The sequence below is a fragment of the Marmota marmota genome, unplaced genomic scaffold (genome assembly GCF_001458135.2).
Source record: "Marmota marmota marmota unplaced genomic scaffold, marMar, whole genome shotgun sequence".
Taxonomy (NCBI): Eukaryota; Metazoa; Chordata; class Mammalia; order Rodentia; family Sciuridae; genus Marmota; species Marmota marmota.
The window spans coordinates 2,597,474-2,624,101 of record NW_026000051.1 but is presented as its reverse complement, the minus strand read 5'-3'; the positions used below and the strand labels follow the sequence as shown (position 1 = coordinate 2,624,101).

General features: G+C 57.9%; 2 protein-coding genes and 1 non-coding gene across 3 annotated transcripts; 1 reads left to right on the top strand and 2 right to left on the bottom strand.

Moving 5' to 3' along the window:
* The first annotated feature begins 394 nt into the window (after nucleotides 1-394).
* On the top strand, nucleotides 395-3,402 carry Prrx2 (paired related homeobox 2). The gene is made up of 4 exons (XM_015497711.2): nucleotides 395-464; nucleotides 1,138-1,325; nucleotides 1,868-2,046; nucleotides 2,924-3,402. Exons 1-4 carry the CDS (start codon nucleotides 395-397, stop codon nucleotides 3,057-3,059), a joined length of 573 nt encoding a protein of 190 aa, XP_015353197.1. The 3' UTR covers nucleotides 3,060-3,402.
* A 4,934-nt stretch (nucleotides 3,403-8,336) lies between these two features.
* Nucleotides 8,337-19,104, bottom strand: Ptges (prostaglandin E synthase). Its single transcript, XM_048812792.1, has 3 exons — nucleotides 19,045-19,104; nucleotides 14,982-15,160; nucleotides 8,337-9,188 (listed from the first exon to the last, which is right to left on the bottom strand). The coding sequence occupies exons 1-3, from the start codon at nucleotides 19,102-19,104 to the stop codon at nucleotides 8,939-8,941; spliced, it is 489 nt and encodes a 162-aa protein (XP_048668749.1). The 3' UTR covers nucleotides 8,337-8,938.
* Nucleotides 19,105-22,819: 3,715 nt separating this feature from the next.
* Nucleotides 22,820-22,893, bottom strand: Trnav-aac. The gene has a single exon. It is a non-coding gene; the product is annotated as a tRNA-Val (tRNA).
* Between the last annotated feature and the right edge of the window lie 3,735 nt (nucleotides 22,894-26,628).

Genomic DNA, 26,628 nt, shown 5'->3' with positions numbered 1-26,628 from the left:
TGAGCCGGGTCAGCCAGCTCCTTGCTGGGATTCACAGGCTGCCTCAGCTGGCCCTCTTGTGCCTTGCCTGGGCATCCTCCCCCATGCCGGTCTGTAGGCTCTTGCGCATCCTTCAAATCCAGTTCAAGAACATCTCTCACTGGGTGTAATGGTGCACACCTGTGATCCCAGGAACTAGGGAGGCTGAGGCAGGAGGATCCCAAGTTGAGGCCAGCCTCTACAACTCAATAAGACCCTGTCCGTGGTAAAGTGCCTCTGGGTTCAGTCCCAGTACTGGAAAACAAAAGAAAGAAAGACACCCTCCGAGGCCCTCCCCTGACCCCTCCTCAGGGCCTCCCAGGGCTGTGCATGCTCACCCCTGGCACTGTGTGTCTGGATCCCAGCCGATGAGCCCATGACGCCAGTCGCCAGTCCCCCCCGACACAAGGTGGGGCTCAGCACCCCCAAGGCTGCTCGCACAGCTGGTTTGGTTTGGGGAGCAGGATGAGGATCCTGGTGCCAGACTCCAGGGTTCAAATCCGTCCCCCACCAGTGACTTCGGGGGGCCCTTGAACTTGGGCCAGAGACCTCAGCCTCCACATCTTCCCTCCCCCTCTGCAAATCACAAGTGATGAGGCCCACAGCACCCGCCTCAGGTTCCTGTGGACATCCATGACCTGGGGGCTAGTGCCCACGTGCCCCGGGTCCTCACCACCTTGGCCCCTGCAGCTTTTTACCATTTATTTATTATTATTATTATTATTATTATTATTATTATTATTATTATTCAATGACAGATGTGGAGGGAGAGCTTACTGTGCCCCAGAGCTGGGCCAGGCACTGGGGTCAATCAGGTGTCTCCTGGGCCCTGCTAGACCAGGTCACTTGTCCCTGATGGGCTCTGGCTGTGGCCCCAATTAGTTTGCTCAGACTGGGCTCCGCAGGCAGGGCCTGGCTGCTGCTGGTCACCATTACACCGGGGCCTGCCACTGGGTAGGTGCTCAGGAAATGCAGCTGAAGAATGGACAGATGGGTGGACGGAAGCGCAGGAAACAGGGAGAAGGCTGGAGGCTGTCCCAGCCCCAGAGGGCGGCCAGGATGGGCAGTGCACACCGTGGGCCTCTCGCCCCTCTGCTGACCCTTTCGGCCTCTCCACAGGCGAGTGTCCCAGCCCCGGGCGAGGTGGCGCCGCCAAGCGTAAGAAAAAGCAGCGGCGGAACCGCACCACGTTCAACAGCAGCCAGCTGCAGGCGCTGGAGCGCGTGTTCGAGCGCACGCACTACCCCGACGCCTTCGTGCGCGAGGAGCTCGCCCGGCGCGTCAACCTCAGCGAGGCGCGCGTCCAGGTGAGCATGACCCCTTAGGGGGCACCAGGGAGAGCCGCCTGAAGCGCACTAAGCCACCGCTCACCCAGGGTTATGCAGTTGCCAAGGGGCGCCGGGTGTTTAAGAGCAGGAGGGCTGGAGTTCAAATCCAAACCTTGCTACTTAACTAGCTGTGTGATCTTAGGCAAGTTATTTACCCTCTCTGTGCTTTCATTCCTCCATGCAAAATAAACACACGGGTCTATTTTGTAGGGGTCTATGACAGTTGAGGGAGTTAATATTTTTGTAAAGTGCTCAGAACAGTGCCTGACAAGGACTTTAATACGTAAAAGCCACTTGAAGTTTGCAGCTTTACCTGCACCAGCTGAGCTGGGCGTTCAGGTGCACCCCCTCTCCTTCAGCCTCGGGCTCAGCTCAGCCTCCTCACTCACCCACCCGGCGGGTGCCTCTTGTCGTCCCTATTTCCAGAGGTGGAAGCAGGCGGCAGGGCGGGCACACACCCAGGTCCACGACCCCAGCCCCTCCGGCTGCCCTGCTGCCACTCACCGCACCTCCCGCCCCAGGTCTGGTTCCAGAACCGCCGCGCCAAGTTCCGCCGGAACGAGCGGGCCATGCTGGCCACGCGCTCCGCCTCGCTGCTCAAGTCCTACGGCCAGGAGGCGGCCGTCGAGCAGCCGGTGGCCCCACGGCCCACCACCCTGAGCGCCGATTACCTCTCCTGGCCCGCGTCGTCCCCTTACAGGTGAGATGGGGCCCTTGGGGCTGGACGGGGGCTGCGGGGCTCCCATGGGGCACTTAGGGCCCAGACCCCCTTGGGGACCTGAGGGCTTGGCCCCACCAAGTGGCCTGCCTGTGCGCGTGTGTGCGCTCGTGAGCGTGCGTGTGGCTGTCAAGAGAATGCACACACCTGGGTGTGAGGCGCGGGCGAGAGCCCAGCCTGGGTGTCAGGGGCGTGTGCGTCTACGTGCCCACCGCGGGTCCAGGAAGAGGGGACGCCAGGTCTCCAGCACGCTGTGTCCACTCTCCAGGTGAGAAGTTGAGGCTGGGAGAACTGAGGGAATGGCCTTCCTGTCCCATGGTCCTGGCTGGGCCCAGAGTCAAGTTCTAGGGTAGTTTTTTTTTTTTTCCCTTCAAATTAAAAGGGGTCTGCAGTGAACTGGCAGAAAGAGGGAGAAGCTGGGGCCAGGCCCCGGGGCGCAGGCTGGCAGGGGCACCACTGGCCGTGGTCTGGGTGAGCAGCCCTGCTGCGGTGGCCTCAGAGGCAGTGGCTGGGCTTGCGAGACCCCATCCACACCGCTCTCCCTCACCTGGGCCTGAGGGACCACCAAGGGCGCCCTGTGACACAGGCCCCACGGGGCCAGGCCCAGAGCTGGCTCAGGGACAGCGGTGCCCCAGGGACTGTTCTTGGGAGGGTCAGCGAGGAACGTCCACAAATAAAAGGCTCTTTAGACCCAGCGTCCTCCCAGGTGTTTCTGACCCCTGACCCTTGCCTCCTTCCCAAGTCCTGCAGCCCAGCCCTGCGCCCCAGGCACAGGCCCCGCCCGGCAGAGCAGGCTGGGGGACAAGGTGACCCGAGGCAGCAGGCCAGCTTCACTGACCCCTGTTTCCTGTCCCCCTAGCTCGGTGCCACCCTACAGCCCTGGGGGCTCAGGCCCCACCACCCCAGGGGTCAACATGGCCAACAGCATAGCCAGCCTCCGCCTCAAGGCCAAGGAGTTCAGCCTGCACCACAGCCAGGTGCCCACCGTGAACTGACAGGCAGGGACCCAGCGGCCCTGGCCTGACACAGGAAAGAGGACAGCTGGACAGGAAGTGGCCCTCCTGTCCCTGTGCCCAGGGCTGGCCAGCGCTCCTACCCACATCTCCAGCCTGGACTCCTGAGCCCAGAAGGCCCCGGGGCACCCAGAGTGCGGCTCGGCGCGTCTGTCGGCAGCGGCTGGAGACCGCCACCCTGGCCTGCAACGGGCTGGGCTGGACAGCGGGGCGGGAGCCCGCCAAGGACCTCGATTACTTTGTGTATTAAAACCAAAAGGCTTTGTCTTTAAGAAATAAAACCATTTTTTTTAAGCTCCAAAAGGTCGTGGGAGGGTGGATAAGGGGAGCTGGGACCCCGTGGGATTGATGGACCTTCTGGGACCCTTCTCTGGCCTGCAGCAGTCACAGGGCCACCCTGGGCCTGGCTCAGACCAGCCGTCTCGGAGGCACACTCACACAGCCCCTTGGAACGTCGTCCACAGTCACCCTGCAGGGCCCACGGCTGGGGGCTGGGGTAGGGGACAGAAATCTGCCCTGGGCTTCATCTCCCATTCTGAACCCTAAGGGACCCTTGCTGTGTGACGGGGCGGGGGCACCTCCACTCTATGCTGGGACAGGATAGACAGCCACTGATTTCTGAGTGGCCGGATGGAGTGTGGGCGATGCTGGATTAGGTTCCCCTCTTCCTGGGACACCGAGGCATGGGACAGCTGTCCCCCCCAAACCCATTCACAAACAATAACTGGAGGTGGCAGAGGACACACGTGCCACCAGTGACACTGCTTAGGAGGGACCTGCATAATCTGGGTGGCCAGAGTGGACGGAGGCTGCCCCACCTCCTGCCGGCTCTTCTGGGTGCTCACCCTCCAGGGGAGGTGCAGACCCCAGCCCAGCCCAGGGGCACTGGACGATCTGCACCCGGGAGCCTCAGGTTGGATGGGGGGAACACGATGAGCAGATTTGCCATATCTACCCAAAAGTGCTAGCTGTGGGCCCCACCTTCTAGATGGCCTCAAGCAGGCAAAGCCTCGATGGATGCTATTGCAGAACATGTCGGCCGTCTCCCCTCAGCCGACACCCCACACACCTTTGTTTTGGTGCTAGGGACAGAACCCAGGGCCCTGCGCGTGCTCAGTAAGTGCTCTGCCACCGAGCTACGCCTCCAGCCCTGAAGTCCTCGATTCTGTTTGAGAGGTCTGTAGCCACACTGAGGGACCTGGGGACCTCCCATCCCTGCGGCCCCAACACACCCTGCATTTGCTCCCCATACTCCATCTGCAGTTGGGCCATGGGGACCTGGCTCCGGTGGCTTGAGCGTGGCCCCTTCAGAGGAGTAGGGTCAGTGGGCAGCTGTGGCAGGAGGCTCCTCGGAGGCAGGAGAGCCTGGGCTCCAGGACATCTGGCGAGGCCCAGAGCTCGATGGCGGCGCCTCCCGTCCTCCTGCCTCTCTGCCCCTCCTCACACCTTGAAGCTCCGTGAAGAGTGGGGCTGGGGCTACTGGCCAGAGGTGGGCTCCCACAGGTGGGGCCTGAAAGGTGGGTCCCAGGAGCGCCAGCCTTGGGGAGGGTCAGGGCAGCCCAGGGCCACTGGACCACGGAGACGTCCACCCCGCGCCCTCCCCGGTGCTGCGGGAAACAAGCTTGCCTTGCCTGGAGGACACGGAGGACAGAGCCTCACACCCTGCTGAGCTAGGTGGCACTCACTGCAGGTCCTGGGCACCCTCCCCGCGTCCCTTCCCATAAGGCCAAGGGCCCCAGGCCCCGTCCAGGTGGGCGGAACCCACACTCTGTCTGCCTGCCTTTGCCTGTTGGCCAGGTGAGGCTGGGAGGGGACATTGTGTGTGTCCACTTTTATGTGTTATGTGAACTCAGGAGGGAGGGGGAGGGTCACAGAAGTGAGGGTCACAGAGACAAAACTCTTGCAGAAACCCAAACCAGAGAAACCAAGGCCAGAGTTTCTGGCTCCGTGACCTTGAGCCACGCACTGTTCCAGGACCTGGTTCCCTCCTCTGTGAAGTGGATGATCTCAGAGGCCACCGCCCAGGGTTGTGGGCCCCGACCTGGGCCATCTGTGGGCACAGCAGTTCCTTACAGTGGAGGACAGAATGAGGGGTGGGGTTGAAAGGGGTCAAAATCTCCTGCCCTGGCATGAAAAGGCACTCTCCCTGACCAGGAAACCCTGCGCCCGGCCCAGGGCTCCCCCAGGTTCCCTCTGTCCCACCCCACTCCTTGGGGAACCCAACAGAGGGACTAAAACCAGACCCGTGCCTCTGGCTCCTGCGCTCCTGGTGTCCACCACTGGAGGGCGCTGCGGGGCCGCAAAGCGGGGCTGGCCGCAGGCTCCTTCAGGGCCGGGGTAGGAGCCCCACAGCATTTTGGAAACGTTGCAACAGCCATGTAAATGTTGGCCCAGTCATTCCTCCTCTGAGCCCGCATTGAGCTGTAACCCAAAGCAGGGAAAAGCAACGCGCACAGGGCGTTTTCCAACTACTTATAAGTGCGAGGTAAAAAATCTGGGAAGCCACAAACCAAACATAAATGGCTTAAATTACATGGTGTTCACAGTCCACTCATCTGCACATTATTATAATGACTTCATAAAAAAATAAAGCTATCCAAAATAATGCAGGTCACTGAGCTTTTTTTCTTTTTCTCTTTTTTTTTCCGTTGATCTTGGTCTCCCGAGTTGCTGGGATCATAGGCAAACACCCCAGCGTCTGAGGGTGGTCTCCCTTTTAAGCTGCAAGTGCTGGAAAGAGTGTGTTGGAGAACCTCGGAATTCTTAGTTCACATCTTGGAAGGGGATTGGGTGGAAGTTAGAATACGAGGTGAGGAATGGGCACCTCAAGGTCAGAAAGGGGCCAGGGAAAGACTTGTGTGGTGGGCAAAGTGCTAAGACGGTCCCGTGTTCCGCCCCCAGTCACCCCATCTTAGGATCCCTGTCCTGGAGTATGAGTGGAGACCAAGGCTTGCTTCCACCTAACAGAGGGTGGCAAGGGGAAGGGACCTTTCAGGTGTGATTAGGCTCCACCATCAGTCGCCTTTGACTTTAATCAAAAGTGAAATTGCCCTGGGTGGGCCTGTACTAATCAGGTGAGTCCTTTAGTAGATGAGTGGGTCCCTCCTGAAAGAGCTAGGGCAGATACACCCTCCTGCTGACCTTGAAGAAGCAAGCAGCCATGCATGATCTCAGTTAGGAGCCCAGGGCCTCACTCTCACCACCACAAGGAACCCAATCTGGCGACAATACAAATGCACTGGAGACCTTAGATGGAACCTCAGGTGGGTGAGGCTCCGAGGGCACCTTGAGGGACCCTGAGCAGAAAGACCCAGCTGAGCCCAGTCTCCTGGCTGAGACGCTGGGAGATCCCACGTGTTGTTTACACTGATAGTTTGTGACTCAGCAGTGGGAAGTGGTCCTGAGCAGGGATGGGCCTGTAAGCCCCATCAAGGTCACAGCCAGAAACTCCGCCTTGGATTCTCTGGTTTGGGTGTTTGCAGGAGTTTTGTCTCTGGGACCTCCCCTCTGAGGCCCTCCCCGCCCTCCTTTACTTCATATAACACACACAGGGCGCCCTCCGCCTGCCTCGGGAGAGACCAGCCCCCTGTCCCCCTGCAGACGGTCCGGCTGCCCTAGATCTCAGCTTGACTGTGTCGCCCCCCTGCCTAGCGCCTGCCTTGGCTCCCCAGGTCACGATCCTGCTCCTCCCACCCCAGCACCGCCGCCAGTCAGCCCTGGCGACTCAGCGCCTCTGCCCATCCACTGTGCCCGCTCCTCCCGGGCCTGACCAGCAACGTCCTCCCACCAACCCTCTCCAGCAAGAAGCCCTCCCTGTGAGCGCTCCAGGGTCATGGTGACTTAAAACACCCAGGTCAATTCTAGATGTCAGCAGATCTAACTTAACGAGAGCTAGAATTTAATGTCATTATTTTCTATTTGGAAAATAGAAAGAAATGCCTCCTGGTTCTCTTTGCATTGGAGGTCCACACTTGAAATTCCCTGCTGGGAAGGCACGGTGGCCACACCTGTGATCCCAACAGCTCGGGAGGCTGAGGAAGGAGGATGGAGAGTTCAAAGCCAGCCTCAGCCAGAGTGAGGTGCTAAGCAACTCATTGAGCCCCTGTCTCTACATATTACAAAATAGGGCTAGGGGGGAAAGGAGGGGGCTGGGGATGAGGCTCAGTGGTCCAAGTGCCCTTGAGTTGAAGCCCCAGGACACCCCCAGAATTAAAGTCCCTTCACCGAGCAGACTTAGCCCCCACACACACATCTAGGGGCAGTTGCCACCAGGAAGCGGACCCTCCCCAGCAGGGTGAGGACCCTCCCCTAGGCTCCCACCCCAATCAGGGTGCTCAGCACTTGGTGCTGTCTGTTCTGCCCCCCACCCACTGGAGCTGCAGGGGACAGGGCTGCCCAGTGTCCCAGGAGGCACCATGTGAGATGGATGAGGGGGTGCCTGGGGGGCTGCGAGGCCACCTTGTGTGACAGATGCCCCTGCTCCCAGCATATGGCAGGCTCTGAGGAGGGCTCTGGCCCCCACAGCCAGCAGGGAAAACATACAAATGCCCAGTGGCACCTGGACTGTCCCTGCCAGGGCTGTGCCTGCCCCCCCCCCCAGCACATCCTGGCTCAGGGAGATTGGCCAGGCCACCTCTCCACGTCCTCACCTAAAAGGCAGAAATGTCCTCCTGGAATAGTTTTAAGGAGGAGGCGAGTGTGGGGAGGGCCGGGGCTTCTCTCCAGATGAGGCCCCACAGCTCAGGAGCAGAGGCTCCATCTCACCACCAGGGGTCAGTGTTGCCCACGCCCAGCTCCACGGCACCAGGACCAGCCTGTCTTCTGTAGAGGCCAGGGTCCCCCAGCCAGGGAGCCACCCGCAGCCAGGCAGCGCGGCAGGGCAGGGAGAGCGCAGTGCCACAGCCTAGAGGTTCAGAACCTGGGTAGAGCAGACCCGGTCCCTCAAGGTATCTGCCTCCCGGGATCCTGCAGCCAATGACATAGGGCCATGAGGTGGCAGGTGACCTGGTCGGGGCAGAGTCAGGATTCCTGAACCCCAGACCAAGCGCCACCTCACCTGACCTGGGCAGGGAGGAAGGACGCTCTCTGGCTTGGAGCGGCCCACTTGCTGTGTGACCCAGTCAGGGGGTCTCCGTGCCAGAGATCATGTCCTGCCAGATTGGCCCCGGACACTCAGCAAGCTGCAGTACCAGGCCAGAGGGACAGTGGCAGACGCTAGTAACAGCCAACAGGAAAGGGCAAGAGGCGGTGGCCACAGGGTCGGACAGTACTGTTTAATGATCAAAACCCACCACACAACCAAGACAGGAACCTAGGACACACACACACACACACACACACGGATCCCCACAGGGTTGGAGGCTCACAGTGGAAGCACACCCGGCCGCACCAGCCCAATCTCTGGAGGGGACGGCTCCTCCCAGGCCTGGCCACCCCAGGACCCTCTTGGCAGCTGTTGTAACACACAGAGGGCGGGGACTTGCTCCAGACCAGCTGGGCAGGGGCTCTGGGATATCTCCACACTGCAGCCCTGGACTGGACGATGGCAGGTGCAGGCACCCTGAAGGGTGTCCCCTCTCGTCGCTGGGGAGGGGACAGGAGCGGGTCACTGCTGTTGCTGAACAGGATTTTCTACCAACCCTGCCATGGGCCACTTCACCCAGGAGCCCACAAGGCTGCGCCAGACACTCACACTCACGCAGGGCTCACAGGCCACCAGCTCAGGGGTCCACACCCCCAGCAGGGGCCGTGGGAGCCAGGACCCGGAGCCCATCACCATCTGGAAGGGACACCAGGTCCCCAGGGACAGTCACAGCGGCTCTTGCCCATGGTCTGGTGGCCGAGGAGGACTCAGCTGCTGGTCACAGGTGGCGGGCTGCTTCCCAGAGGATCTGCAGGGCCATGGAGACGCAGGGCAGCTGGGCCAGGGTGTAGGACACGGAGCGGATGGGTGCCCGCAGCTGGCCCAGGTAGGCCCAGGTGTGCACCAGGCGGCCGAGGAGGAAGACGAGGAAGTGTGCCCAGGCCACCACAGGGTGCGGCCCTAGGAAGGAGTAGACCAGGCCCAGGAAGAGGAAGGGGTAGATGGTCTCCATGTCGTTCCGGTGCGCTCTAGGGAGGAAAGGGGGATGGTCAGCCGGGCGTCAGCGCGGGGGACACTGTCTTCTGAGACTGTCAGGGAGGCTGGGACTGTGCCCCTGAAGGGCCGATCCACTGGGGACTTTGAGGGGTTCCAGACACTCGGGCCACCCCAAGGCCAGGACAAGGCCGAGTGAGAGGGACAGTGGCTGCTTGCTTCTGTCCGAGACAACCAAGCCCTGTGACAGGCCAGGGGGTGGCATACCACAGCCTGGGGCTTGTGGGGACCTGGCCCCTGCCACTCGCCCATCGTCTCTCTCTGGCCCTTGGACACCAGGCAGGAAAAGCAGGGTAAGAGCTGGGGCTCTGGCCTCCATGGGGTCGGCCTCCCTCCCCTCCCCTCTCCACAGGAACTGAGTCAGACCCGCGCCGCCCCCTGAGTGCAGGCTCCGTCCCTGCGCCTGGCTGTCTCCTGCTCTGAAATCTAAGAGCCACCTCCTCAGGGGTGAGGACAACAGGATGGGGCTGGGCTGACTGGATGCAGCCCAGCCCCAGGGCCCGGGCACGCCTGCCTTGCACTGTAGGTGTGGCCGATGGGCTGCCCAGACCCTGCCATAAGTACATGGCCAAGAAAGAAGAGGCCCCCTGCCCGCCAGCCCTGGCTCACTCTCCATGAACCCTGGTGACGGTCAGCTTTCCCTTTGGAGGGTGGGGAGGCCGTGTTCCAAGCAAATTCCCAAAGCCATAGTGACCACATGGGATGTTCAAATAAACAGGACCCCAGTGCCCTAGCTGTGACCCCCAAGACAGGCCGCGGGTACGTTTCATGGGGACTCTGCTGGAACAGAAGCCCCTTCCCAAGCCTGCCAGCTGGATGCACCTCAGCAGCAACTCTGGGTCACCGGGCCAGGCCCAGCCCAGCAGCCCCTGCATGGTGATGGACTTGGAGGCCACCTCTTCCCCACACTGGCAAGAGGAGTCTTAGACAAAGGCCACAGCATGCTGCCTGACCAGAAGAAAAGCAGGCAGAGCAGGGGAGGGAAGAAGACATTTGCGTTGAGCCTTAAGGGTAGGAAGCTGGCCATGTAAGAGAAGAACATTTTGCCTAGCACTTGCAAAGGCCCTGGGGTAGGAATAAGCAACAAGCATTCACAGGACAGAAAAGTGACCCTGTGCTAGAATGTGCTGCAGGGGACGGAGGGAGGCAGATGACAGTGGGTGATAGGCTTGCAGAGCAGGACACTGTTCTGAGTGTATGGAGCCTTCCTGAGCCCAGCAGGGGCTGGGTCTTTCTCAGGATGCGGCAGCTGGCCTCTGTCTCCCTGAGACCAACACCGGCCTTCTTTCTCCTTTTATCGTGATCCTTGACCTTGCAACCCAGCCATGGGGAAAGCAAGTCTGCAGCTGGGTGGGTCAGGTGTCCCTCACCATGGGGAGCCTGCTGTCCCCCACACCAAGGAGGGAGCTGGGGTGCATCCTGGGGGTGAACGGGGAGGAGGCAGCCAAGGCCTGCAGCCATGGCTGGTCCCCAAACAAGTCCCTTACCCTGCTTGGGAGTCATGAAGGAAATGATGGGTTTTTCCCAAAATCACTGCACCTAGGACACAGTCCACCAGAATCTGCCACCTATGGGTGGGAGGGACACCCTTGGAAACCCCAGTGAGCTAAGCATGTCTGAAAACAAGGTCTGCTGCCAGTGACCACAGTCAGTGCCACCAGGAGACCCTTCGTGAATTGCATATCCGTTTCGGAAAAGCATAACTAGGCCCGGTGCAATCCCAGCCTGGGGAGGCTGAGGCAGGAGGATCACAAGTTCGAGGTTAGCAAGGCCCCAGGCAACTCAGAAAGACCCTCACTGAGGATGTGGCTCGGTGGTTAAGCACCCCTGGGCTCGATCCCCGCCCTCCCTCCCCACCCCCCATCAAAAAATGTCCCACTGGGGGAGACGCTTATCCACCCAGAGGCCAGCTCTTCGGGCAGAAAAGCCAACAGGGCCAAGAGCGAGGGGCCCGCAGACCCCGGTGTGGGGAGGCAGCAGGGCCCTGCAGATCCCTGGGAACCCGAGCTGCCTCCCAGCCCAGCCACTGGGCACCCCCAGGAGGCAGGTCCCCGGTGGGAGAGGGGGCGGGCGTGGAGGCCGCTCTGACTCTGGACCTCGGCAGCCTGCCCTCCCTCCCTCCCTGTCCGGCCTCAAACCGCAGCAGGGCCCCCGGGAGGCCACCGTGGAGCCAGGACAGGGAGCAAGGGGAGACCACGGCCCTCCACCTCCGCCCGCAGGATCGTGGAGACGGTGGAGACGCGGAGGGAGTCACGTAGGGAGACGCAGGCGGAATGTGTCATCCCAATAACAAGGCTTCTAAGCTAAGTCACCAAAGGCCACGAGATGGGACATGCAGGGCTCCGCAGCACGGCCCGCCCCCGCCCTCAGCAGCAGCTGGACACAGAGCCCTTCACTGCGACAGGTGACTGCGGTGGGGAGCGGTCTGGCCAGTGCCGCGGGTCACTCAGAGTCCCCCTTCGGCTCCCCTAACCCTTTCCTGGAGCTCAGCTGCCTGGTGACCAGGGGGTCAGACCGCTCAGCCCTGCCCAGGGCTTCTTTGTGCGGATGCTGCTGGGCTGCAAGAGGCGACACCACCTACGTGCACCTTAGGCCAGGGTCATCACCACCATCACCACCGCCGCCGCCGCCGCCCGGGCTGGACACAGCTGCCAGCCCCCGTCTGGGTTTTGCCACACTCCTGATGGCCTGGGCCGCCCAGCCCCAGTGGATAAAGAGCATCTCTGCTCAGCGGGGGCCTCCAGTGCCGCTGCGGAACCCACCGCTGCCGCCTCAGGCAAGTCTGCCTCTCTGGGACTGAGTCCGCCACCACAAAGTGACCCCCCTCAGTAACGTCTAGGGGACTTCCAGGCTGACATTTTGGGGTCCAATGCCCTGACAAACCTGTTCTCTTCAATTAAAACTACACATTCCTGCCGGGTGCAGTGGTGAACTCCTGTAATCCCAGTGGCTGGGGAGGCTGAGGCCCGAGGATCACAAGTTCAAAGCCAGCCTCAGCAACGTAGTGAGGCCCTGTCTCAAAATGAAACATAAAAAGGGCCGGGGACTGGCTCAGTGGTTCAGGGCTCCTGAGTTGGACCCCTGATACCAAACCATCAACAGCAAAAGCCACCAAAACCCAAACTACTCCTTCAGCCAAATGCAGTGGCACGCGCCTATAACCCCAGCAGCTCAGGAGGGGGCAGCAGAAGGATCACTAGTTAGTTGGAGGCCAGCCTGGAAACAAACCAGTTCCAATTCCCAGAACCACCAATAAAATAGAGTTCAATGCTCACCATTCTTCTCAGGGGCCACCTGGAAAGCCACATTGCACCAGGCACAGCGGCGTACGCTGGTCATGCCAACAACTCAAGAGGCCAAGGCAAGAGGACCTCTACTTCATGGCCAGCCTGGGGAGACTTATCTCAAAATAATTAAAAGAAGGGGAGGTAGAGCCCAGTGGTTACGTGCCTACCCCTCGCCAGGAAGTGTGGACCGTGTCATGGGAAGACAGTGGCCTGGACAGTGGCCTTTTAAACCTGCTCCCTGCTGTCTCCCGGGGCCAGGCTGAGCTGTGGCTCCCGGTGAGCTACTCTGCAAGGCCAGTTTGAACCCCAAGAACCAGGACCCAGCGCTTTCCAGAGCGGGCGGTTGGGAGGCCTCCTGCGTGCATCAGAACCCTCGGTCTAATGTGTAACTTGCCACTGCCTCGGGCTCCTTGTTGGGCTCAGCCAGGAGTGGCAGACACGGGCTCTTAGTTCTGCACCCTCAAGTCCCCAGGCTGCTCCAGAAAGTCAGGTGGCAGGAGGAGCCCCGGGGATCCAGGTGCCACCTGTGCAGAGTAGCTCCCCAATACATCAGTGAATGGATATAAAGCATGATTAGAGAAGCGGTCCTCATAACGTGCCAGCTTGAATCTCAGCACTTAACATCAGCACTAGATGACAGGTCCTTTTGTTGAAAACACTCAGCCCACACAGGCCTCTAGTCTCTCCCAGACACGTCTTGCCACCCAGGACCAGCCACAACACGTCCTCTCGATAGCTGCCTAGACCTCTCATCTCTTCCCTCCCCAGGGCCCAGAGAGTCCCCAGGGATGAGGGTGGCACAAGGGTCAGCAATGTGGGGCCAGGTGTGGGGAAGGCATGCAAAGTCTTCAGCATAGTAGGTGCTCATTAAATGGCGGATGGATGGATGGGAGCTCAGATGGAAGGTTGTATACCATAGTTCTGTTAGAAAGGGTAGGACAGCAATGGACTTCACTTCCTATGACACATCTCTGTAATTTGTGAAAACCACAAGTGTGTGTACTGTTGTCAATGGCTAAGAAAAACATAAGGAAAAAACCCACAGACTTTCTTTGCAGAAGAAAAGTTCCTATTATTAAAGTGATGGCATTCTGCCCATTTCCGCCTGTGACGCATGGGGACGTGCTGGGACCTGTGTGATGGTTTGTCTCCTGTCTCACCCCTGTCCAACTACTCCTCAGTCACTCCCTCTGTCCCGCAGAGGTGTGACTACCTCTCTTGCCTGCTGGTGAGAAGTACCGGGCAGAAACTGCTACAGACTCCTGTAATCACCCTAACCCTAAGCCTGCTTAGGTGAACTTATTCTGGGCAGGAATTTTACCCAGGTCCCCACATCTTTTTTTTTTTTTAAGCTAGAGATTGAACCCAGGGCACTTAACCACTGAGCCACATCCCCAGCCCTTTTTACTTTTCATTTTGAGACAGGGTCTCACTAAGTTGCTGAGGAAGATAGTGGCCTTGCAATCCTCCTGCCTCAGCCTCCTGAACCACTGGGGCTACAAGCCCGTGCCCCATGCCCAGCACACAGCCTCTTTTAAAGAATCATTTTGCAAGTACTAGTTACTGACATGGAAAGTGCTCATGAAAGAACTTTCCCTGTAAAAGATCAGGACCCCAATGGTGTTGACAGAATTTTATGAACAATGTTTGCACATAGAAGACAAAAGATGAAAACGTCAACAGTGCTAGAATTGAGTGGTTTCCCTGTCTCTTTGTATTCTCAGTAATATCCAATTTTTCCACAATGAGTAGTTCTGAGTTTTATGATAAGGAAAAAAACCTGTTTTTTCTGGGGAATGTTAAGCATCCAAAAAAAAAAAATGTTTACCTTCCTTCAGAATAAAAGAAATGCAAACTGAAGTGGCACCCCTCGCGTTGGCAGGGATCCACCAAACAGGACGACCCGCTGCGTGGGCAGGGGTTGCCAGGACGGGATTTATGCGCATGCGCAACGCTTTCTACACCTGCAGTTTTGCGCACAGGTGCTCGTGGAGGAAGACAAGGTGCCCTGCGCTCTGTTCACCATGGAGGAGGACAGAGCCAGAGGCCCCTCGGAGGGGAGCTGGTCAGCCTTATCAGATCAGTGCACCATTCTGAGGTGACCAAAGAGGCCCCTCTGTGAGTCTCCGGGAAACCACCTCTGTGCTCGGGACTCGGCCCTGGAGAGCAGCGACGAGGCTCCCGGGGAGGACACGGGGCGGGCCCTGCGGGGCAGACGGGGCACACCTGGAGGCCGGGGCACACCTGGAGGCCGGTGGGAGGGAGACTACATTTCTCTGAACATCCTTTGCTAACTTTAGAGTTGAGACATGAGCATGTATTTTTTTTTTCCAAGATTAATTAGAAATTAAATCAGCGGATGGATTAAAGCTGTCAGAGGGAGGAAGGAACGCAGAGACCTCAGCCTCCCGGAATCCCAAGGTGCTGAGGGGACCTGAAGGACAGGCTGTGTGGGGCCAGGCCGGGGTGGAGGGTACTTGCCTGAGACAGCGCTCCACGTCAGGGTCGCTTCGGCAGAACTGGAGGCCACCGTGTCTCAGGGCATCTTCCGGGTTGGCGAAAGCCTGAAACACCAGCCAAGAACCATCATCAGGGGGACAGCCAGGCACCGGTCTGTTTTGCTCATGGACAGAGTTCCCAGGGACACAGCAGTGGCGCAGTCACCCCACCCCCCAACTCAGCCAGCAACCATGAGCTCCTCCTCAGCAGAGAGGAAGGAGAGGAGGGGCAAGGAATGGAAAGGAAGAGAAGCAGACTTGGCCTTGGGAATGTTCACAGGGGACCTGAGACTCTGGGGTCAGAGATGGGACAGTGGGACAGTAGTGGTATTATTAAGGCTGAGGCTGGGTGGATACCCTGACACTAACCAGGTGCAGGGAGGGCTGGAGCAACCACATTCAAGGCAGAAGTCACAGTGTGTGCAAAGGCCCTGAGGCTGGAAGAAATTGAGCAGTTTTGTAGAACAGCAAACCAGTTTGGTTGAAGCAGAGAGAGCAAGGGACAGGGGCCCAAGATAAAGTCACAAGAGGACACCAGAGGTCCTGAAGCTGTAACTTTGGTCCATTTTATGCTTTGAATACAGCCCTTGCTGCTCCGCCACTGGCCTTTTTAAAATGAGACCTTTCTTTCTCTTCCTTTCTCCCTGCTCTTCCCTAATCTCAGGGGACACAGGGTCACCTTTCTTCCCCATTCTAGGCAGAGTGACGGGGCCTGGGGCACACACCCACCACAGGAACCAAGTCATCCAGACTTTGGGGATGGCACCAGATCTCAGAAATGAACAGCTCCCAAATTAACAAGCGAGTCCGAACTCTGGACAGAGAACGCGGGGAATTCAGCTTTGAGTCCCCTCTTTGAAAGCCCCCTGTTCCTGCTGATGGGCAGAATCACAGTCTCGGGGACAGGAGACCCCTGGGCTTCTTGTTTAGTTATTGGATTGGCATGCAGATGAGGATGCAGCTTTGGGGATCAGTACCAACACAGAGAGATTCCCTGGGGCTGGGGACACATGGTAGCAGGTCAAGCCCTTTGAAATTTCTAAGTTGCAAAATAATTAAAAGTTAAATTAAAAAATTCCCCAAGCAGTTCAGGGGCTGGGTGTGGCTGGGGTGGGGGAGGTCCTTGCCTGGCAGGGAGAGGCTAAGCCCAGTAAACAGCAGCGGGAGGCGGCTCCTGATCCTCCCTGTGCCTCAACTTCCTCCTCAGGAAGCTCAGAAGGAAACAGAGCTCCAGGTGGCGGGCGTGGGCAGAGGCCCCACAGGAGAAGGGCGCCCAGGGAAGGTCAGTCTTTCTCACTGGAGAGCAGAGACGTCCGACCACATACAGGTCATTGAAGGCCCTGTCACACTGTCCCCACTGGCCCCCAGGCAAACAAAATCAACCCTGCAGATCTAGCAGCACAAACAGCAGACCCTGAATCTCAGCAGCAGGTTTCTAACTGCTCACCTGTACCAAACCCACCCTCTGGCTCAGGCTCCCCCCAGGGTGGGTTTGTCCTTCCCAGTGGGCCTGCCCCTGCCCTGCCCCGCCCTGCCTGGCCCCAGGCAAATCAGGCTCATCAGGAGGATGACAGCTCCCCTGCTCTCTGCGGGTCCTTAAGTCAATGTATCATGGACTCTGAAAGTCCCAGGCAGAGTCCTGGGTCCCCGACACCTTTCTAAGGGTCTCTGCATTCGCAGGTGCGGGCCTCTGGAGCCCATGGCCACAGGTTGTTCTTCTGGCCAATGTGGTTCAAAGACAAGTAGGCCTGGCCAGGGGCCAGCTGCCCTGCTGACCAGAAGCCCAGGGGGTCGGATGTCCTGGCTCTAGTGGAGCCAGAGGCCCGGCCTCTGGACGCTCTCCCAGTGACCCCTGGCTGCTGGGGTTCTCAGACTCACAGTTACTAGTAAATCACGAGGACCACCGTCTGGGAGGCTCTGCTCTGTGCAGGGAGCTACCTCCCCAGCTTGCCCCGGGGCCCAGGCTGCCTCTATCAGCTCTGCTCGGTGCTCTGCCCCAGGTCCTTCGCGACAAGCGCAGAAATGAGAGGGGCGCTTGGCCTTGAGGAGCTGCCACCCCAGCCCAGGCCTCCCCTTGGGTGGTTTCCTCCTGCCTGGCTCTGCTGCTCAGAGGCCCGGAAAGGGTCACCTCCGCCCTTCTCTGAGTTCACCTGTTTGAAAGGAGACTTCTGGGCCTGTGTGGGGGCACAGGCCTGCAATCCCAGCCGGGGAGGCTGAGGCAAGAGGGTAATGAGTTCAAAGCCAGCCTCAGCCACTCAGCAAGGCCCTGCCTCGAAATAAGAAAAAGAATTGGGGTGCAGCTCAGTGGGCAAGCACCCTTGGGTTCAGTCCCTGGTAGCAAAAAAAAAAAAAAAGGAAAGGAAACCACTCTGCCTGCTGTTCAGAACCACAGTGCCAAGACTGTGAGCTCAGGATCCAGGCACCTGGGTGTGGGATGTGATGTCTCCTCTCCCAGCCCAGAAAAGTCAGGTGGAAATGGCTCCTCCCCAGGGCCCCCAGTGCTGTGGTNAGACCAAAGACAACTTGTGCGCGCAGATGCTTCCAAAGCTGAGCGCAGGGCGCGCCCACCCCCAGTCCTGGCTCTGGACCATGCTCCCAGGCGAGCCCTGGAGCATTTTCCAATCAGCTTCTTGTCTCCTCTGGGACATGGGCGTGCCCCACGCACAGCCCACCTCCGGGGCTGCAGCAAGGCGACCCCCTGGCAGCGTCTGCACCTGTGGAACCTGTTGCCGACCCGTTCCACCTGCCCAAGGGTCGCGGCAGGCAGCGCGTGAGAACCAGGCCCCACACTCGCCCCAACGCTGGAACCACAGTCCCCAAACACGGACGTGACTGCGGGAAAAGTCCTTCCATAAACACCCCGTCCACATTCCCATACCCCAAACTGGCAAATATGTCACCTGGCGTGGCAGAAGGGACTCTGTAGATGGGACTCCATAAGGATCTCAAGACTCTAGGGCTGTCTGGATGCGTTCAGTGCCACCCCAGGCCCTTCTGGGAGGGGTGTTAGAATTGTCAGAAGCAAAGTGGGATGGACAGAGGAGGGGAAAGGGCAGATGGGCTCTGGGGAGGCCTGAGCTGCTGGCTTCCAAGCTGAAGGAGGGCCCCAGAGCCATCTTCCTCTGGAAGGTGGAAAGGTTCTATTCATTTGTTTATTTATTTAGAATTGGGGATTTGAACCCAGGGATGCTCTACAACTCAGCCACATCCTCAACCTTTTTTATTTTTTATTTTGAGACAAGGTCTCACTAAGTTGCTGAGGCTGGCCTGCCGCAGTCTGGCTGGGCACAAATGACGGAGCCACCACACAGTTTGTAGGTTCAAACAGCAACTCTTTATTTCTGAACTCTCACCGGCACTCTACACACACACTTTCCGGGAACACACTCCCTCCACCGGGCTCTGCATGCCAATTCTCCCGGAACCCCTTGGGAACCCCTTGAGAACTCAATGGGAACTCCAAAGTGGCAGGCACCCAAGGCAGCAAGATCCGCCCTAAACCCAGCAGGATCCGCCCTTAACCCAGCAGGATCCGCCCTAATCCCGGAGCCACCCTATTCCAGAGGATCCGCCCTAATCCCAGAACCGCCCTAATCCCAGAGCAGGGTCACCTTTCAACCATTCCCTCTAGCAAAATGCCAGGCATTCATTCCGACTAAACTGTGGCTCTCAACACCGGCCTCCAATATGTGATCCTCCTGCCTCAGCCTCCTGAGTCGCTGAGACCACAGGCATACATCACCACACCTGGCTTAGAATCTGCAAAGGTGAGGACACAGATTGCTCCTCCCTGGAGCCCCTAGAAGGGACATGGCCTTGCCAATGCCTTGATCTTAGCCCTGTGAGACTTATTTCTGACCCCCAGAATTCAGGACAATACTTGGTATAGTTTTCAGCCTGGTGACTTGTATGGCAGCCATGGGAGCCGCATGTCACACCTGTCTTTGTCAGAACCTAGTTTTCTAGGAGACTCTTTCCTGAAAAGCCTTCAGCTCCTCATTAGAAAGCATGGACAGTCAGTGACTAGGATTCTCTGAGTCCCTCACCTGCTGGTCCCGCTCCCTCCCTGAGGCCTTGGCCATGGCGTTCTCCAGGTTCCCGCTCATGTCACTTTGCTGACACTTTAGGAGGTGCCCAGGGAAGAAGGAAGGAGAAAAATCAGTCTCTCATGCTGCTCCACTCTCCCTCCCAAGCCAGTCCTTGAGGACAGCACTGGCCAGATGGACAGCAGGACCAGTCTGCCCTGGGCCCTAAAGCAGCAGAGAGCAAGGGAATGGCCGGCCTGAGCCAAGCTCAGCTGGCACTAGATCCCAGAGCCAGCCCTTTGCCGCAGCTGTGTGGTCTCGGGTGAGCAGATTCCCTCTCTGATCTGGTTCTCTGGGTTGTAAAACGCAGGTGAACGTCAGTTATTTCCCACAAACATTTTGGAAATTCAAAGGAATCGTCTACCCAGCCTCATTAGTAAGTACCAGGCACACAGTAGATCCTGCTTCATTCTGAGCCTCTGAGCCTCCATTTCCTCCTCCTTAAACTAGGGATACTAGTCCCTGTCCAGCCAGCTTGTCAGGAGGAGGACTGTTGGAAAGCCCCAGCCTGCGGCTGGGGGTGGGGTGCTCCTCGCCTGCTCACCAGGTGCCAAGGATTTCTTTATCTGGACAAAAGATGCACTTGATAAACTGAAAGCCCAACACATGAATTGCCAGGCCAGGCTGTCCCACCCCACTAGATAAATGGGAGGTCACCTTCAGGGACAGGACAAGGCAAGCAGGGGATGTCCTGACACACAGCTCATTCCTGGCTGCATGTCACAGGGGTCATGTGAGCGTTCCTTGTCACTGTTTTCTTCTGAGCACAGAGGGTGCCTGCCTTTCTTGGGCCCAGCGGGGGGGCCCTGCTGAGGGTGGCCATCTCCTCATCTGAAAGCTTATTTGGTGGGGCACAGAGTCACACACCTGCATTCCCAGCGGCTGTGGAGGCTGAGGCAGGAGGATGGCACATTTGAGGCGAACCTCAGCAAGACCCTGTCTCAAACAATAAAAAGCTCTGGCATCCAGGCGCGGTGGTGCACACCGTAACCCCACTGGTCCAAGGGGCTGAGGCAGGAGGATCACAAGTTCAAAGCCAGCCTCAGCAACTTAGTGAGGCCCTAAGCAACTCAGTGAGACCCTGTCTCTAAATAAAAAATAAAAAGGGCTGGGGATGTGGCTCAGTGGTACAACTGGGTTCAATCCCCAGAACCAAAAAAAAAAAATGGCTCAGTTTTAGGGGCAGGGTGCAGCTCAAGGGTAGAGTACACATAGGCCCTGGGTTCCATCCTCAGCATCACACAAAAGGAAAATAAATAAAGAAGAAAGAGCTCAATTGTGAGGTTACCTTGAGCCCAGAGCGAGAGGGATTTTTCAGGGAAATTCTCCTGACTGCGGTATGTGACTCTGGGGTAGACATGCTTCCTGTCCTCTGCTGAATGAACTGGCAAGCAAGGGCCTGGCAGGGAGGATAACCCTCCTCTGATCTCTGGCCAGGAATTTCAGTCAATGGAAGCAGCTACCCGTGTTTTGGGAGGCGGCGGTGACGGACGGTGACGGAGAGGTTGCTTCTCTCAGTTTCGCTTTCTTTGCTTTTAGGGGGTGGGTGTCCCCTGCCAAGCTGGGAGACGGAGGCAGGGAAATGAGGGTGAGAGAAGCTTCTGGAAGCACTTCAGATGCTGGTGACGCAGGGGGACACGGACATAAAATTCCCCCCGCCGTGTTTTCAGCTTGGCGCCGGGCCGCATTTTCTTCTAAACCCACGGGAAGTTCTCCCCGTCATGATCCTGCAACCCTAGGCAAAGAAGGGTCCTTGTGTGGAAGCGGCCGTGGCCCCATGGCCCATCCCAGCTCCCTGGGGGGCATTTCCTGAGGATCAGAAAGCCCCTCTCCACGAGGGCTGAGGCTGGGCCTGGGGACATCAGAGGAGGAAGCGGCCCCACCTCGGCCACCGGCTCCTGATCTCCGACTGCTGCTGGGCTTTCCGTGCCCAGTGATGAGAAAGAGAAACCGACAGGGGCCAAAGTGACCTTTCAAGTGTGACCTGTGCTGGAGTGGACCCTGCCCCAACTCGTGGCCACAGAGGAGACCCTGCCAACAGCTCAGAGGGCGCTGCCCCAGGCTGCTCAGCCCTCCTGGGTGGAGGCCCGCCAGGAGAGGCCCTGGACTCCCTCAAGATGAAGAATTCAGGGAAAGGCCGGTGCTCCGTGGGTCGGCCCCCCTCTCTCTTCCCTTCTTCTGCAAGAAGGTAGCCTCTTCAAGGAACTGGGGACACTCTGGTGGGTTTCCAAACAGTGACCCCTCAGAAGGGCCTCCATTAGCCGGTGGCCATGGGACCCAAGCCCCTCCATCACTGTCTGGCCACAGTGGCTGGTCCAAGAAGGGCCAGTGGAGACCCTGCCTGGAGGTTTCTATGTCGACATGGGTAGAGAGGCCCTGGGCTCTGAAGCGGGCTGTGAATGGCTTTGGTCTGAAGGGAACCTGTGTCCAGGAGAAGAGGAGGCCCCAGCCTCTGACTCACCCAGGCCCAGAAGTCTAGGACTTTCCTTTTTTGCTTAAAAATAAATAAATAAGTAAAATCAGTCAAATTACATCCTATTTTCCCCCACACTTTGCCATGGCTCCAGCTCGGGCAGTCCCAGTCCAAGTCTGGCCCTGGCCCCGGGCCCATCCCATCTGGTCTCCGTTTTCTCTCTGCAGGCCGCCTCCACTGTCTCCCAGCCACACTGTCCTCTCAAGAAGGCCACAGTCCTGCCTCTGGGCCTTGCCTCTGGCTGGTCCCTGTGCCTGGCCTTCTCTTCCCCAGGGACCCTCTGGGCCGACCCCTGATCTCCTTCAAGTCTTCCCTTCAACCTGACCTTGTCCAGGGGCTCTGGTCACCTGATCAGTTCTGAGGAGGCCCTGGGGCCTTTCGTGCCCCTGATTTGCTGGATTTCCATAGCTCTCAGCTCCCAGGCCAAGGCTTGAACTCTCTGGACCCTCCCTGCCCACCAGCTGTTTAGGGCAGGGACCTGGTTCACTGATGAACCAGCAAGGACCAGGACCAAGCTGACCGGTGGCCACAGCTGAAGAAGCTGATTTGGTTTGGATTTCTGTCCCTCAGAACCAAAAGAATCTAGACTGAGATAAGAGACACTTCTACTTTTCTTCTAGGAGATTGGCCCTGCCTACTTCCTGGAATGCCTGCGGGGGGGGGGGGGGGGGGGGGCTGGCTGCACCTCTGCTGGGGAGAGGGCAGGAAGAGGCCCGTGTGTCTCGAGTGGGGCAGGGTGACGGTCAGGCTGGCATGGGAGCCGGATAACGGGGGCCTGGCCCCAGAACACCTGCCCTTGTAATCCTTCAGTTAGAAATGAAAGCTGAGGTGCCCTGTGACAGCGCGAACACCCAGCCGTGCAGCATCAGAGGCGGACGCCCGTTGACGGGCACAAGTGGTTAGAGCAGGAAGCTGCCCATCAGTGAACCACCCGGTCCCTGGCACCTACTCCCAAGGTGGCACCCCACCTACAGACAGTAGCCACCAGGAGGAAGGACTTCCCGATCCTGCCTCTACACAGATGAACCCCGAGAACAAGGTGCCAAAGGAAGGAAGACAGACAGGAGGCCACGTAATATAGGATTCCATTTATATGAACTGTCCAGAGCGGAAGATCCACAGTCAGGGGTGGGTGGGGGCAGGTGGGTGGGGGTGCCTTGCCGGGGTTTCTTCTGGGAGGATGGCAAGTTCTGGAAATGGACAGTGGTGCCGAGTGCACACTGGTGGGGCTGCACTAATAACACTGAGCTGTGCTATTGCTAATGTTGCAGTGCTGGGGATTGAACCCAGGGCCTTGCACATGTTAGGCAAGCGCTCTACCATTGAGCTACACTGACAGTCTCCAAATGGTAACTTTCAAGTGGTTAGTTCTATGTTACGGAGAAAAGAGAACTGGGTACAGTGACACACACCTGTAATCCCAGCGACTCAGGAGGCTGAGGCAGGAGGATCACAAGTTGGAGGCCAGCCTCAGCGATTTAGTGAGATTCTCAGCATTTAGTGAGACCCTGTCTCAAAATGAAAACTAAAAGGGACTGGGAATGCGGCTCAGTGGTAAAGAGCCTCCACGTTCAATCCCCAGTACCTGTCCCCCATCCCCCAAAAACAGAAGAGCCGGGCCTCTGTCCTGTGCGTGGCTGCACTGGCGGCGCCTGGCGTGGTGTGTGCGCACAGCCGCACTCAGTCAATATTTACGGAAGGCCGGCCACTTGAATGCGGGGGTGAAGTGCTGCTCAGTTCCTAGCTGACTGTCCTCCTCTCCTGTTTCAGGAGATACAAACACACTTGTGTCTGCGCCAGGCTCTGACCACAGCGGCCCTTGATGGAGGCCTTCTGCTGCTCCTGGCCTCCAGGTCTCTGCTCCTGTCACTGCTGATGCCTAGAGCGGAGGCCACAGCTCCCCCGCACCCCGCAGGACCCCGCTGACTGCAGAGGTGAATGGGAGCAGAGTGGAGAAATGTCGTCTCAGCACAAACTGCAGCCAAGACATTTCCAGGGCTGCTGCTGTCACCCTGAGAGTGGCCTTAGGCGAGCAGCTCAAGCATCAAGGGGCACACGCAGTGGAGGCTCACACGTGCACCGCCCTCGGATGCCGTTCCCCAGGGGCCCTGGCGCAGATGGGCCATTCCTGTGTGCGGCTCTTGGACACATCAGGGACCCATTTCCTGGGAAGCCCTGCGGGGAGCCTCGCATTCCTCACGTTGGGCTGGCCAGGCCGCTGGGACAGCTGGCCAGGGTTTTCAGACACTCGGAAGGCCGGGAGCCCCTCCTGCTTCCCCAGCAGGCTCCAAAGGCACCACCCCTCCCCCACGGGGACTCTGTCACGAGACTGTATTTTATGACTGTTTCTTACTAATCCCCCAAATATGCCAGATGTTGACATGTTTAGGGGGCGAGATGTGAGCTTCCTCGACTTCTGACTCAAGGGTCTTTTTATTTTTTTGTACCAGGGACTAGCCCCAGGGGCACATAACCACTGAGCCACATCCCCAGCCTGTTTTTTATATTTTATTTAGAGACAGTTGCTGAGGCTGGCTTTGAACTCACAATCCTCCTGCCTCAGCCTCCAGAGCCGCTGGGATTACAGGCGGGCACCGCTGTGCCCAGTAACACAAGGGTCTTCTATGTAACTCACGGATGGTCCAGCTCAGCCTCAGCCTTGCTGGGCACCGGAAGCTCCCTGTCAGTTATAGCAGGAGCAGCCATAGCCACCACCATCTGTCCTGTGAGCCAGTGCCCTAAGAGGGGCTGAGGGTCCACCCAGCCAGGGACCCGGTCCTCGCCCAGCCCTGCAGGGTATCCTCAGGCCATTTCACAGGTGGAGGAGACCCAGGGCTCCTAAACCACACCTCATCTCCCAGGGCGGATAACCTCCTGTTAGTTCTCAGAGCTAGGCTGTCCCAAGCAGGAGCCCCCACCCTTACCCCCAGGCGGGCTGAGGTTGGAATTCCAGCCGGCCGGCCGTTCCCTTCTTGCACAACAGTTTAGTCGTTCACAATTCCTTCCTATGCAGAGCTGGATCTACTTTTGAGGGCCAAGAACACACCCTCTCCCCCACCCCCACTGCCCTTCAGAACTGGAGGACACCACTGGGCCCACCCGCATCTCATCTGGCAGGACACACAGCCACCACCCCATCCGCTGGGATCTCATTTTCCGGCCCCACAACTGGATCATCTCAGTTCATAAAAGGCCCTTCTACTGGGGCATACATACCCCATGTGCCACCGACCCATTTAGGACCACAGGGGGACCAGCATCCCTTGCTGCTATAAGCAGGAAGAGTCGTGACTCCAAGCAGTTCTGGCCACAGGAAAAAAACGAAATGCAATGCCCTTTGTGCAAAAGTTATTGAGAATTTCAGAACAGGGACAGTCACATGGGATCCCACAAAGTGTGATGTTACATTCCCATAATCCCAGCAATTTGGGAGGCTGAGGCAGGAGGATCACAAGTTCAAGGCCTGGGCAATTTATGGAGACCCTTGCTGGGATTATAGATAGCGCCACCATGCCGGGCAATCCTTTTTAAATAGTGCTTACATAATGCCTACTATGTCCTGGAAATCATTGTGTGGACTGAGGTCGGTGTTATTATTTCCATTTTGCAGATGAGAAAACAGCTGTAGAGTCCTTGTGTACCTTACGCAGCTCTGTACTTAGTAAGCACTGGGGGTTCTTGCTGTATGACAGTCCTCTGGAGGAAGAACTCCCAGCACTATTCATTCAGTCTTCAAAGAGGATTCCAGAGGCTGGGGGCAGAGCGGGGAGCACACGTCATACAGTGATCCCAAGTGGAGTATTCAAATCCGGATCCGTAGGCTAGGCCCCGTGGTGCACGCCTGTAATCCCAGCCTCTTGGGAGGCAGAGGCCGAAGGATTGAGAGTTCAAAGCCAGCCTCAGCAACTTAGTGAGGCCCTAAGCAACTCAATGAACCCCTGTCTCTAAGTAAAATACAAAACAGGGCTGGAGGGCTGGGGATGTGGCTCAAGCGGTAGCGCGCTTGCCTGGCGTGCGTGCGGCCCGGGTTCGATCCTCAGCACCACATACAAAAACAAAAGATGTTGTGTCCGCCGAAAACTAAAAAATAAATATTAAAATTCTCTCTCTCTCTCTCTCTCTCTCTCTCTCTCTCTTTAAAAAAAAAAAAAAACAGGGCTGGAGATGTAGCTCAGTGGTCTATTGCCCCTGAGTTCAATCCCCAGTACCAAAAAAAAAAAAAAAAATCAAGATCCATCCATTGGCCCACCCCGTGCTGTGAGCCCTTTGCAATCCAGCCTCGCCAGTGAACCCAGATGTCCTGCTTCTAGTAAGCTGCAAGTGTCTCCTAAAGGGGTACATCCAAGTCCTAACCCCCACACCTGTGAATCCACCTCACTCGGAAACAGGGTGAAAAGCCAGCCTCTACCTCAGAGCAAAGCCTGTCCAAGGAAGCGGGCGGTTGTGACCCTTGTCCTTGGAAAGACCCCCAGAGCACTCCTAGGCACATACCCACCCTCTGAGTTGTTTATCTATAAATAACAGGAGAGATCTGTGGAGTCGGGTGTCCCTGACTCAGTCAGACTAGGTGAGGATCCATAGCAGCCCCCTAGCAGCCACCAATCAGCATGAGACAGGGAAAATACCTGGGATGCCAGATGACCCTCCCAGTAGTTTATGGTGGTTGATAACGTGTTGGGAAACCAGGTTGTTCAGCACTTACACCCCTCGTGGTTTAAACCAATCAAACGAATCCCCCTCTTGTACTAGCCAACCACCTTTACCCAACTTGTTCCCACCAGTGAATGTGCTGATCATGTTTTAGAGTTGTTTTATGATTTTTCCCGCATGTGTGATGATTTGCTAAGAGATGCTATGATGTATGTAAAGTCCCTGCCTTCCCCCAAAAGTGTATAAAACTGCTGCAAACCCTGGGCTCTGGCCTCTCAGGGTCACCAGTTGCTGTGCTAGCTGGCAATAAATGCCTCTTTGCGGCTGACACTGATCTCGGTCTCGGGTGGTCTTTTGGGGGTCCCAAATTCAAGCATAATAAGGGCCCATATTAGGTAGGGTTCCCTGGGGAGAGACCCGAC